At 43.3% G+C, this 11,651-nt stretch overlaps 1 protein-coding gene and 1 long non-coding RNA gene across 3 annotated transcripts in view; one reads left to right on the forward strand and one right to left on the reverse strand.

Annotated features, from left to right (window-relative positions):
• LOC139551079 (uncharacterized) overlaps positions 1 to 1,918 on the reverse strand; it is a 17,660-nt gene extending 15,742 nt beyond the window's left edge. The window contains exon 1 of the long non-coding RNA XR_011670198.1: positions 1,784 to 1,918. This is a non-coding gene — a long non-coding RNA (uncharacterized lncRNA). The remainder of the gene's footprint in view (positions 1 to 1,783) is intronic.
• LOC139551077 (E3 ubiquitin-protein ligase TRIM39-like) lies at positions 41 to 10,688 on the forward strand. Of its 2 annotated transcripts, none has more exons than XM_071362465.1 (11): positions 41 to 170; positions 656 to 771; positions 1,450 to 1,509; positions 1,642 to 1,722; positions 1,828 to 1,944; positions 4,944 to 5,081; positions 5,201 to 5,335; positions 5,427 to 5,478; positions 5,904 to 5,930; positions 6,038 to 6,064; positions 6,177 to 10,688. In XM_071362465.1, exons 1-11 carry the CDS (start codon positions 152 to 154, stop codon positions 6,707 to 6,709), a joined length of 1,305 nt encoding a protein of 434 aa, XP_071218566.1. In that variant the 5' UTR covers positions 41 to 151; the 3' UTR covers positions 6,710 to 10,688. The 2 variants fall into 2 exon arrangements, with proteins under 2 accessions (XP_071218566.1, XP_071218565.1); XM_071362464.1 differs by having other exon boundaries at positions 1,642 to 1,731; positions 6,177 to 10,687.
• Positions 10,689 to 11,651: the final 963 nt, after the last annotated feature.

Genomic DNA, 11,651 nt, shown 5'->3' on the forward strand with positions numbered 1-11,651 from the left:
GGGTGCTAGTGGGCGGAGATTCGGAAACTGTAAACAAACCATCATCAAACAAATTCTTAATTCTGTGGACGGCGGTGAACAACAGGACTCCTGAAAATTATTCTGCATTCTATACTCTCACTGGGTTTTAAAGCACTATTATAGGAAAAAGATGGCTTCACAGACAGATTGTAAGTTGACATTTTTTACATTTACATAAACAATAACAGCTGTTATATCCATTTTCTGAAGTGTTATTATAGTTATTATAGTAGCTATTTAAGCTATTATTTGACCATGCTGGTCATTTATGAACATTTGAACATCTTGGCCATGTTCTGTTATAATCTCCACCCGGCACAGCCAGAAGAGGACTGGCCACCCCTCATAGCCTGGTTCCTCTCTAGGTTTCTTCCTAGGTTTTGGCCTTTCTAGGGAGTTTTTCCTAGCCACCGTGCTTCTACACCTGCATTGCTTGCTGTTTGGGGTTTTAGGCTGGGTTTCTGTACAGCACTTTGAGATATCAGCTGATGTAAGAAGGGCTATATAAATACATTTGATTTGATTTAGAAGTAGATCAACAAAGAGGGCAAAGTGCATCTTTTGAAGATATTTATCACAAAAACCTTTTTTTTCCTACACCTGACTCACAGCTCTTTGTTATTAATTGTTGCAGCGATACTGAGAGTTGGTGGCAGTTGTGGCAGCATTGGAAGAATTTGCAATAAAGAGAACAATCCCAGAACCTGTTCTTCACAACCTTTCAACAAGCCATTAATGTGCTTACACAAGGTGAGAAAGTCAAATGTTTAGAGAATATAATTATTTTGTGGAAATTGGCTTGTCATTTAGTTTTTACTGCCAATGCATGCACTGCGTATCTCAGTGGAACGAGCATTCCTTCTCAGCTCAGGGTGTAGTGCCACAGCCAAGATTTGATATGCTTTTGTTCTCACCCTGTCATTATGTGCTGTGTAGTTTCTGGTAAACAACTCTTACCAGAAACGGGTAAGGAAGTTTCAGTTTCAGTTTTGATCAAACAGGCACCTTTCTTGACACGGTTCACTTAAACCAATGTTTCAGTCACGAATGTCTCATCTGACGAAACAGGAACCCCAACACTGGTTTAAATGAACCTTAACATATTGTGAAGGAGCTCCACTATCCAGAATGTTCTTTTTGTCTATTAGTTAGGACTCAGATTATTCCTTCAAGTATCTGGACAGCATTCCACAGACCAACGATTATTTTCCGAAGCAATCTTAAGAAGTGAAACAGGTTATAGGCAAGGCAAGATACAGATAATCAACCATGACATCTGTTCTCGGCAGGAATGTATTGTGATCAAACGCGTCTTTTCAATGCCAGTAGTCTATAGTATGGAATGTTCTTTGAAGTTCTTTTGACTTCACTTTCACTCTCAAACCAGCAACAGTCATCGTAATGTCCACACTTTGTTCTATTCAACAGTTCGCACAGGGGAAGAAAAGCCTCAAGCGTAAAGTACTTAAGTTGTTGGCACAAATAAAGGTAAGGTGAATTAAATACGTAGTATGTCTACTGCTTAGACAAAGTAGACATCCCACAGCAGTATCACAATGATGTGGGGTAGACGGCAGCAGAATCCTTTCAGCACTCAATTCGTTGTCCCTCTTTCCTTAGGGAACGGACAAGGAGAAAGAAGATTTCACCTTTGATGAGTCTAAATGTATCATCAGAGAGCTTGCTGCTGAACTGAGCAAGGTAATTCAGGTACGTCAGTCTGTATAGAGAAAAGAAGGTATGTGATCATATGTTCACTTACATGGCCACGAGTCATAATCAGTTGTCGTGCACCGTTCCTCACAGATCAGCAACACCTCCCTTCTGACCAGAGTGAATAAGGATGGATCTTGTCAAGAGGAGCGTCAAGACTTTATACTGCAGTGGGCTGAGGAACTGGAACACTCATCGCAGACACAACGGGTAAATAACACATACACCATGGGACAGTTACCACGGACTCGTATTAAGCTTAGTCCTAGACTAAAAATAATTTGAGATGTTGATCCAGGACTAAGCTTATTCTCTGTCCGGGAAACCGCCCCCATATGTTGGAGGTTCACCTGTAGCTGGTTCAAACACTACAAGCAGTATAAGTACATGTCATGTGCATACAGTGTTGACAGCCAGTTGCTCTGGATGAAGTAACATACAGTGTTGACAGCCAGTTGCTCTGGATGAAGTAACATAGAGTGTTGACAGCCAGTTGCTCTGGATGAAGTAACATACAGTGTTGACAGCCAGTTGCTCTGGATGAAGTAACATACAGTGTTGACAGCCAGTAGCTCTGGATGAAGTAACATACAGTGTTGACAGCCAGTAGCTCTGGATGAAGTAACATACAGTGTTGACAGCCAGTAGCTCTGGATGAAGTAACATACAGTGTTGACAGCCAGTTGCTCTGGATGAAGTAACATACAGTGTTGACACCCAGTAGCTCTGGATGAAGTAACATACAGTGTTGACAGCCAGTTGCTCTGGATGAAGTAACATACAGTGTTGACAGCCAGTAGCTCTGGATGAAGTAACATACAGTGTTGACAGCCAGTAGCTCTGGATGAAGTAACATACAGTGTTGACAGCCAGTAGCTCTGGATGAAGTAACATACAGTGTTGACAGCCAGTAGCTCTGGATGAAGTAACATACAGTGTTGACAGCCAGTTGCTCTGGATGAAGTAACATACAGTGTTGACAGCCAGTAGCTCTGGATGAAGTAACATACAGTGTTGACAGCCAGTAGCTCTGGATGAAGTAACATACAGTGTTGACAGCCAGTAGCTCTGGATGAAGTAACATACAGTGTTGACAGCCAGTAGCTCTGGATGAAGTAACATACAGTGTTGACAGCCAGTAGCTCTGGATGAAGTAACATACAGTGTTGACAGCCAGTAGCTCTGGATGAAGTAACATACAGTGTTGACAGCCAGTAGCTCTGGATGAAGTAACATACAGTGTTGACAGCCAGTAGCTCTGGATGAAGTAACATACAGTGTTGACAGCCAGTTGCTCTGGATGAAGTAACATAGAGTGTTGACAGCCAGTTGCTCTGGATGAAGTAACATACAGTGTTGACAGCCAGTTGCTCTGGATGAAGTAACATACAGTGTTGACAGCCAGTAGCTCTGGATGAAGTAACATACAGTGTTGACAGCCAGTAGCTCTGGATGAAGTAACATACAGTGTTGACAGCCAGTAGCTCTGGATGAAGTAACATACAGTGTTGACAGCCAGTTGCTCTGGATGAAGTAACATACAGTGTTGACACCCAGTAGCTCTGGATGAAGTAACATACAGTGTTGACAGCCAGTTGCTCTGGATGAAGTAACATACAGTGTTGACAGCCAGTAGCTCTGGATGAAGTAACATACAGTGTTGACAGCCAGTTGCTCTGGATGAAGTAACATACAGTGTTGACAGCCAGTAGCTCTGGATGAAGTAACATACAGTGTTGACAGCCAGTAGCTCTGGATGAAGTAACATACAGTGTTGACAGCCAGTTGCTCTGGATGAAGTAACATACAGTGTTGACAGCCAGTAGCTCTGGATGAAGTAACATACAGTGTTGACAGCCAGTAGCTCTGGATGAAGTAACATACAGTGTTGACAGCCAGTAGCTCTGGATGAAGTAACATACAGTGTTGACAGCCAGTAGCTCTGGATGAAGTAACATACAGTGTTGACAGCCAGTAGCTCTGGATGAAGTAACATACAGTGTTGACAGCCAGTAGCTCTGGATGAAGTAACATACAGTGTTGACAGCCAGTAGCTCTGGATGAAGTAACATACAGTGTTGACAGCCAGTAGCTCTGGATGAAGTAACATACAGTGTTGACAGCCAGTAGCTCTGGATGAAGTAACATACAGTGTTGACAGCCAGTAGCTCTGGATGAAGTAACATACAGTGTTGACAGCCAGTAGCTCTGGATGAAGTAACATACAGTGTTGACAGCCAGTAGCTCTGGATGAAGTAACATACAGTGTTGACAGCCAGTAGCTCTGGATGAAGTAACATACAGTGTTGACAGCCAGTAGCTCTGGATGAAGTAACATACAGTATTGACAGCCAGTAGCTCTGGATGAAGTAACATACAGTGAGCTCCAGAAGTATTGGGACGGTGAAACATTTGTTATTGTTTTGGCTCTGTACTCCAGCACTTTGGATTTTAAATGATACAATGACTGCCATGATTACATATGGTCCTGAATGAATAGTGAATAATGATCGTTGAGAAAGTTACAGATGCACAAATATCAGACTCCCAAGACATGCTAACCTCTCACCATTACAATAACAGGGGCGGTTAGCATTTTTTGGGGGGTATGATATTTGTGCGTCTAACTTTCTCACTCATCATTATTCACGATTCATGCAGGACTATCTGTAATCATGGTAGCATCCACATTAATGAAGATGTGTTTAGAAACGTATGACTTTTGCAATAAAAGTGACTCCAAAATGACACAATACATTATTTACCATTAATTTCTATTGGGCACAAAATAATCTGAAACACAACTTAAACAAACAGCAAATGCATCCAACAAGTGTGTAGAGTTACAAGCTTGATGTAATCATTGCGTGCTAGGAATATGGGACCAAATACTAAACTTTTGACTACTTTAATACACATATAAGTGAATTCGTCCAAATACTTTTGGTCCCCTAAAATTGGGGGACTATGTACAAAAATATCTAAACGGTTCACCTGTTATGGATGAAAATACCCTCAAATTAAAGCTGACAGTCTGCACCTTAACCTCCATAGTCTTATATAATTTAAAATCCAAAGTGCTGGAGTACAGAGCCAAATTAACAACAACATTGTCACTGTCCCAATACTTTTGGAGCTCACTGTATGATTTACTGTTGAGAAATGCAAACAGAGGATTGTAATAAACCACCTGTTTTGCTGTTTACCAGACACCAGCAGGGAAAATCACAAGACACAGGAGAAGTGACGATCTTCCTGATCAACAGAAACCAGACAGGGAACAGAAACTGAGGGAAGCCACGAAAGCCCTGTCTGAGTGGGCCTGGAGACTCAAGGATATGGAACAGGCGAGAGGAAGACCTTAAAATTAAAAAAGAACCACAGAAAATAATCTGTAACATTACAATGATACATAATACAAGGAGATTATCCTACAATATCACCCTATGTCTCTGCGTCTCTGCAGGACTCAGTGTGTCCGAGTGAGGATGTGTGTTCAGTACTGCAGGACCTGGAAAGACAGAGGAAGAGGGGGAAGCTTCCCAACATGCTCCCTGTCATGGACTTCCTCATCTGGAGCATAATACAGGAACAGCAGCAGGTCAGCCATCAACAGAGACTTATTGAATGTCTCTTTAAGTGACATTTAAATACGGCTGAACTGTAATATAACATGGCTGTTGTTTTCACAGGGTTCCATTGTAAAGCATTGGCTCAGAAATAGACAAAAGTCCAGAAGTCGAGGTGAGTGTTCTGCTACGAAAATAAATAGTTGCACACTCATAATATATATAGACTCCCAGTAAAACACCAACGTTTCGGTATCACTGTGCCTCTAGGTTTCAGAGCAAGTGACGTAACCGACTGAAAGGCTGCTAGCTCGCACCACCGCTAACTAGCTAGCCATTTCACATCCGTTACACCTCCTTCAGGGTGTTTTACCCAATAAATTACTGGGAGTTTATATATAGAGAGCGTGCGACTCTCTTTATTATTTTTTTATAGCTTACAGTTTATTCGCTGTTAGTCAGCACCTCCACACAAAATAATATTCTCTTGGTGTGCTCCAGCTCATGCTTTTTATTAGGTTATTAAATAAGTCAACACAGATCGTACTAATCAGTTCATTTATCTAATATGTTTTGGTTTTCTTAATGTTTTTCCCGTAGTGACTCTGAATCGCGTTCCTGACTCAAGTACGTCAAATCCCACAGTTCACCTCTGCTTAAAAGAAATGACAAATTAAATGTTTTGTAGCTCTTCCTTGCTAACGTGATCCTAAGTGTTGCCTGTTTCATTACAGTTTGGACCTTGATTTTGAAAGCATCAGGTTGGTATGGTTTATTGCCAACGCAAATATTATTCAAATGAGATAAAAACCGAAAGACTTGTTTCATTGTTCTGGTATGATTAACAGCCTCGTTATTTCAATATCTTTGCAGTTAAGATCACTCTGGATGAGAAAACAGCCAACCCAAATCTCCTACTGTCCGCTGACAGGAAAAGAGTGAAAATGGCCACCATCGTTGAGGATGTTTTCGATCCCTGGGATGGATACAGCCCTAGTTCCCACAAGTATGATGGCTGGTGGTGTGTGCTTGCAAAGGAGGGCTTTACATCTGGGAGACATTACTGGGAGGTGAGAGTCAGGGGCAAGGCAGAGTGGAGGATAGGTGTGGTTAGAGAGTCAGCACCAAGGAATGGCTTTGCAAATCTGAACACAGAAGCTGGTTACTGGAACTTGCGTCTGCAGCTTGGGGAGCTCATGGCTCTAAGTGCACCAGTCATTAAACTGAACCAGTCTCCACCCTCTAGGTTAGGGGTGTTCCTAGACATAGAGGGGGGACAGGTATCCTTCTATGATGCAGAGGAAAGATGCCACATTTACACTTTTAATGTCAATTTTGATAACTCTGGAAGGATTTACCCTGTGTTTGGAACCATTGAGACAGACAAAGAGCTGGTTATTCTGTAGGGAAAATAACTTGATGCAAGCTGTCCGGCTTACTTTATGGACATCTCAATGTATAGTTGCTGACTGTCTCAACTCACAATTCCTTGAGATTACAAAAGGTGTTCCTCAAGAGTCCATTTTAGGGCCTGTATTATTCACACTGTATGTAAGCAATTGGGGGAGAACAGCCTTGGTCAGAGAGGTGACCAAGACACAATGGTCACTCTGACAGAGCTCCAGAGTTCCTCTGTGGAGATGGGAGAACCTTCCAGAAGAACAACCTTCTCTGCAGCACTCCACCAATCAGGCCTTTATGGTAGAGTGGCCAGACAGAAGCAATTCCTCAGTAAAAGGCACATGACAGCCCGCTTGGAGTTTGCCAAAAGGTACCTAAAGGAGTAAGACGATGAGAAACAAGATTCTCTGGTCTGATGAAACCAAGATGGAACTCTTTGGCCTGAATGCAAAGCGTCACGTCTGGAGAAAACCTGGCACCATCCCTACAGTGAAGCATGGTGGTGGTAGCATCATGCTGTGGGGATGTTTAAAAAAATATATATATATTTCACCTTTATTTAACCAGGTAAGCTAGTTGAGAACAGGTTCTCATTTATAACTGCGACCTGGCCAAGATAAAGCAAAGCAGTGCGACACAAACAACAACACAGATTTACACATGGAATAAACAAGCGTACAGTCAATAACATAATAGAAAAAAAATAAAGTCTATATACAGTGTGTGCAAATGGCATGAGGAGGTAAGGCAATAAATAGGCCATAGTAGCAAAGTAATTACAATTTAGCAGATTAACACTGGAGTGATAGATGAGCAGATGATGGTGTGTAAGTAGTGATACTGGTGTGCAAAAGCACAGCAAAGTAAATAAAAACAATATGGGGATGAGGTAGGTAGATTGGGTGGGCTATTTACAGATGGACTATGTACAGCTGCAGCGATCGGTAAGCTGCTCAGATAGCTGATGTTTAAAGTTAGTGAGGGAAATGTAAGTCTCCAGCTTCAGTGATTTTTGAAATTCGTTCCAGTCATTGGCAGCAGAGAACTGGAAGGAAAGGCAGCCAAAGGGTGGTGGGTGTTGTTATCGTGACCAGTGAGCTGAGATAAGCCGGAGCTTTACCTAGCATAGACTTATAGATGACTTGGAGCCAGTGGGTCTGGCGACGAATATGTAGCGAGGGCCAGCCGACTAGAGCATACAGGTCGCAGTGGTGGGTGGTATAAGGTGATTTGGTAACAAAACGGATGGCACTGTGATAGACTGCATCCAGTTTGCTGAGTAGAGTGTTGGAAGCTATTTTGTAGATGACATCGCTGAAGTCGGGGATCGGTAGGATAGTCAGTTTTACTTGGGTAAGTTTGGCGGCGTGAGTGAAGGAGGCTTTATTGCGAAATAGAAAGCCGATTCTAGATTTGATTTTGGATTGGAGATGTTTGATATGAGTCTGGAAGGAGAGTTTACAGTCTAACCAGGCACCTAGGTATTTGTAGTTGTCCACGTATTCTAGGTCAGAACCGTCCAGAGTAGTGATGCTAGTCGGGCGGGCGGGTTCGGGCAGCGAACGGTTGAAAAGCATGCATTTGGTTTTGCTAGCATTTAAGAGCAGTTGGAGGCCACAGAAGGAGTGTTGTATGGCATTGAAGCTCGTTTGGAGGTTAGTTAACACAGTGTCCAAAGAAGGGCCAGATGTATACAGAATGGTGTCGTCTGCGTAGAGATGGATCAGGGAATCACCAGCAGCAAGAGAGACTTTGTTGATATATACAGAGAAAAGAGTCGGCCCGAGAATTGAACCCTGTGGTACCCCCATAGAGACTGCCAGAGGTCCTGACAACAGGCCCTCCGATTTTACACACTGAACTCTGTCTGCGAAGTAGTTGGTGAACCAGGCGAGGCAGTCATTTGAGAAACCAAGGCTATTGAGTCTGCCGATAAGAATACGATGATTGATAGAGTCGAAAGCCTTGGCCAGGTCGATGAAGACGGCTGCACAGTACTGTCTTTTATCGATGGCGGTTATGATATCATTTAGTACCTTGAGCGTGGCTGAGGTGCACCCGTGACCAGCTCGGAAACTGGATTGCACAGCGGAGAAGGTATGGTGGGATTCGAAATGGTCAGTGATCTGTTTATTAACTTGGCTTTCAAAGACTTCAGAAAGGCAGGGCAGGATGGATATAGGTCTGTAACAGTTTGGGTCTAGAGTGTCACCCCCTTTGAAGAGGGGGATGACTGCGGCAGCTTTCCAATCTTTAGGGATCTCGGACGAAACGAAAGAGAGGTTGAACAGACTGGTAATAGGGGTTGCAACAATGGCGGCGGATAATTTTTGAAAGAGAGGGTCCAGATTGTCTAGCCCAGCTGATTTGTACGGGTCCAGATTTTCCAGCTCTTTTAGAACATCTGCGATCTGGATTTGGGTGAAGAAGAAGCTGGGGAGGCTCTGGCAAGTAACTGCGAGGGGTGCGGAGCTGTTGGCCAGGGTTGGGGTAGCCAGGAGGGAAGCATGGCCAGCCGTAGAGAAATGCTTATTGAAATTCTCGATTATCATGGATTCATCGGTGGTGACCGTATCGCCTAGCCTCAGTGCAGTGGGCAGCTGGGAGGAGGTGCTCTTGTTCTCCATGGACTTTACAGTGTCCCAAAACTTTTTGGAGTTAGAGCTACAGGACTTAGGGAGGAGGCTTCTGATGTTAACATGCATGAAACCAAGGCTTTTTTGATTACAGAAGTCAACAAATGAGAGTGCCTGGGGACACGCAGGGCCTGGGTTAGCCTCCACATCACCCGAGGAACAGAGGAGGAGTAGGATGAGGGTACGGCTAAAGGCTAGAAAAACTGGCCGTCTAGTGCGTTGGGGACAGAGAATAAAAGGAGCAGATTTCTGGGCGTGGTAGAATAGTTTCAGGGCATAATGTGCAGACAGGGGTATGGTGGGGTGCGGGTACAGTGGAGGTAAGCCCAGGCACTGAGTGATGATAAGAGAGGTTGCATCTCTGGACACACTGGTTATACTGGGTGAGGTCACCATATGTACAGTGGGGAGAACAAGTATTTGATACACTGCCGATTTTGCAGGTTTTCCTACTTACAAAGCATGTAGAGGTCTGTAATTTTTATCATAGGTACACTTCAACTGTGAGAGACGGAATCTAAAACAAAAATCCAGAAAATCACATTGTATGATTTTTAAATAATTAATTTGCATTTTATTGCATGACATAAGTATTTGATCACCTACCAACCAGTAAGAATTCCGGCTCTCACAGACCTGTTAGTTTTTCTTTAAGAAGCCCTCCTGTTCTCCACTCATTACCTGTATTAACTGCACCTGTTTGAACTCGTTACCTGTATAAAAGACACCTGTCCACACACAATCAAACAGATTCCAACCTCTCCACAATGGCCAAGACCAGAGAGCTGTGTAAGGACATCAGGGATAAAATTGTAGACCTGCACAAGGCTGGGATGGGCTACAGGACAATAGGCAAGCAGCTTGGTGAGAAGGAAACAACTGTTGGCGCAATTATTAGAAAATGGAAGAAGTTCAAGATGACGGTCAATCACCCTCGGTCTGGGGCTCCATGCAAGATTTCACCTCGTGGGGCATCAATGATCATGAGGAAGGTGAGGGATCAGCCCAGAACTACACGGCAGGACCTGGTCAATGACCTGAAGAGAGCTGGGACCACAGTCTCAAAGAAAACCATTAGTAACACACTACGCCGTCATGGATTAAAATCCTGCAGCGCACGCAAGGTCCCCCTGCTTAAGCCAGTGCATGTCCAGGCCTGTCTGAAGTTTGCCAATGACCATCTGGATGATCCAGAGGAGGAATGGGAGAAGGTCATGTGGTCTGATGAGACAAAAATAGAGCTTTTTGGTCTAACTCCACTCGCCGTGTTTGGAGGAAGAAGAAGTATGAGTACAACCCCAAGAACACCATCCCAACCGTGAAGCATGGAGGTGGAAACATCATTCTTTGGGGATGCTTTTCTGCAAAGGGGACAGGACGACTGCACCGTATTGAGGGGAGGATGGATGGGGCCATGTATCGCGAGATCTTGGCCAACAACCTCCTTCCCTCAGTAAGAGCATTGAAGATGGGTCGTGGCTGGGTCTTCCAGCATGACAACGACACGAAGCACACAGCCATGGCAACTAAGGAGTGGCTCCGTAAGAAGCATCTCAAGGTCCTGGAGTGGCCTAGCCAGTCTCCAGACCTGAACCCAATAGAAAATCTTTGGAGGGAGCTGAAAGTCCGTATTGCCCAGCGACAGCCCCGAAACCTGAAGGATCTGGAGAAGATCTGTAGGGAGGAGTGGGCCAAAATCCCTGCTGCAGTGTGTGCAAACCTAGTCAAGAACTACAGGAAACGTATGATCTCTGTAATTGCAAACAAAGGTTTCTGTACCAAATATTAAGTTCTGCTTTTCTGATGTATCAAATACTTATGTCATGCAATAAAATGCAAATTAATTACTTAAAAATCATACAATGTGATTTTCTGGATTTTTGTTTTAGATTCCGTCTCTCATAGTTGAAGTGTACCTATGATAAAAATTACAGACCTCTACATGCTTTGTAAGTAGGAAAACCTGCAAAATCGGCAGTGTATCAAATACTTGTTCTCCCCACTGTATTTCAGAGGCAGGGACTGGGAGACTAGCCAGGATCGAGGGAAAGATGAACGGAGCAAAGTACATAGAGATCCTTGATAAAAATCTGTTTCAGGGTGGCTACTTTGAAGAATCTCAAATATAAAATGTATTTTGATTTGTTTAAGCCTTTTTTGGTTACTACATAATTCCATATGTGTTATTTCATAGTTTTGATGTCTTCACTATTATTCTACAATGTAGAAAATAGTAAAAATAAAGAAAACCCTTAAATGAGTAGGTGTGTCCAAACCTTTGACTGGTACTGTATGTAAATATGATATTTCA

This window comes from Salvelinus alpinus, chromosome 23, assembly GCF_045679555.1.
Source record: "Salvelinus alpinus chromosome 23, SLU_Salpinus.1, whole genome shotgun sequence".
NCBI classification, from domain to species: Eukaryota; Metazoa; Chordata; class Actinopteri; order Salmoniformes; family Salmonidae; genus Salvelinus; species Salvelinus alpinus.

Excerpts from the sequence above, each read along its gene's own strand:
- LOC139551077 (XM_071362464.1), top strand. Across the intron at positions 772-1,449 it reads CATTAATGTGCTTACACAAG|TTCGCACAGGGGAAGAAAAG; the intron begins GTGAGAAAGTCA and ends TCTATTCAACAG. Across the intron at positions 1,510-1,641 it reads AGTTGTTGGCACAAATAAAG|GGAACGGACAAGGAGAAAGA; the intron begins GTAAGGTGAATT and ends CTCTTTCCTTAG.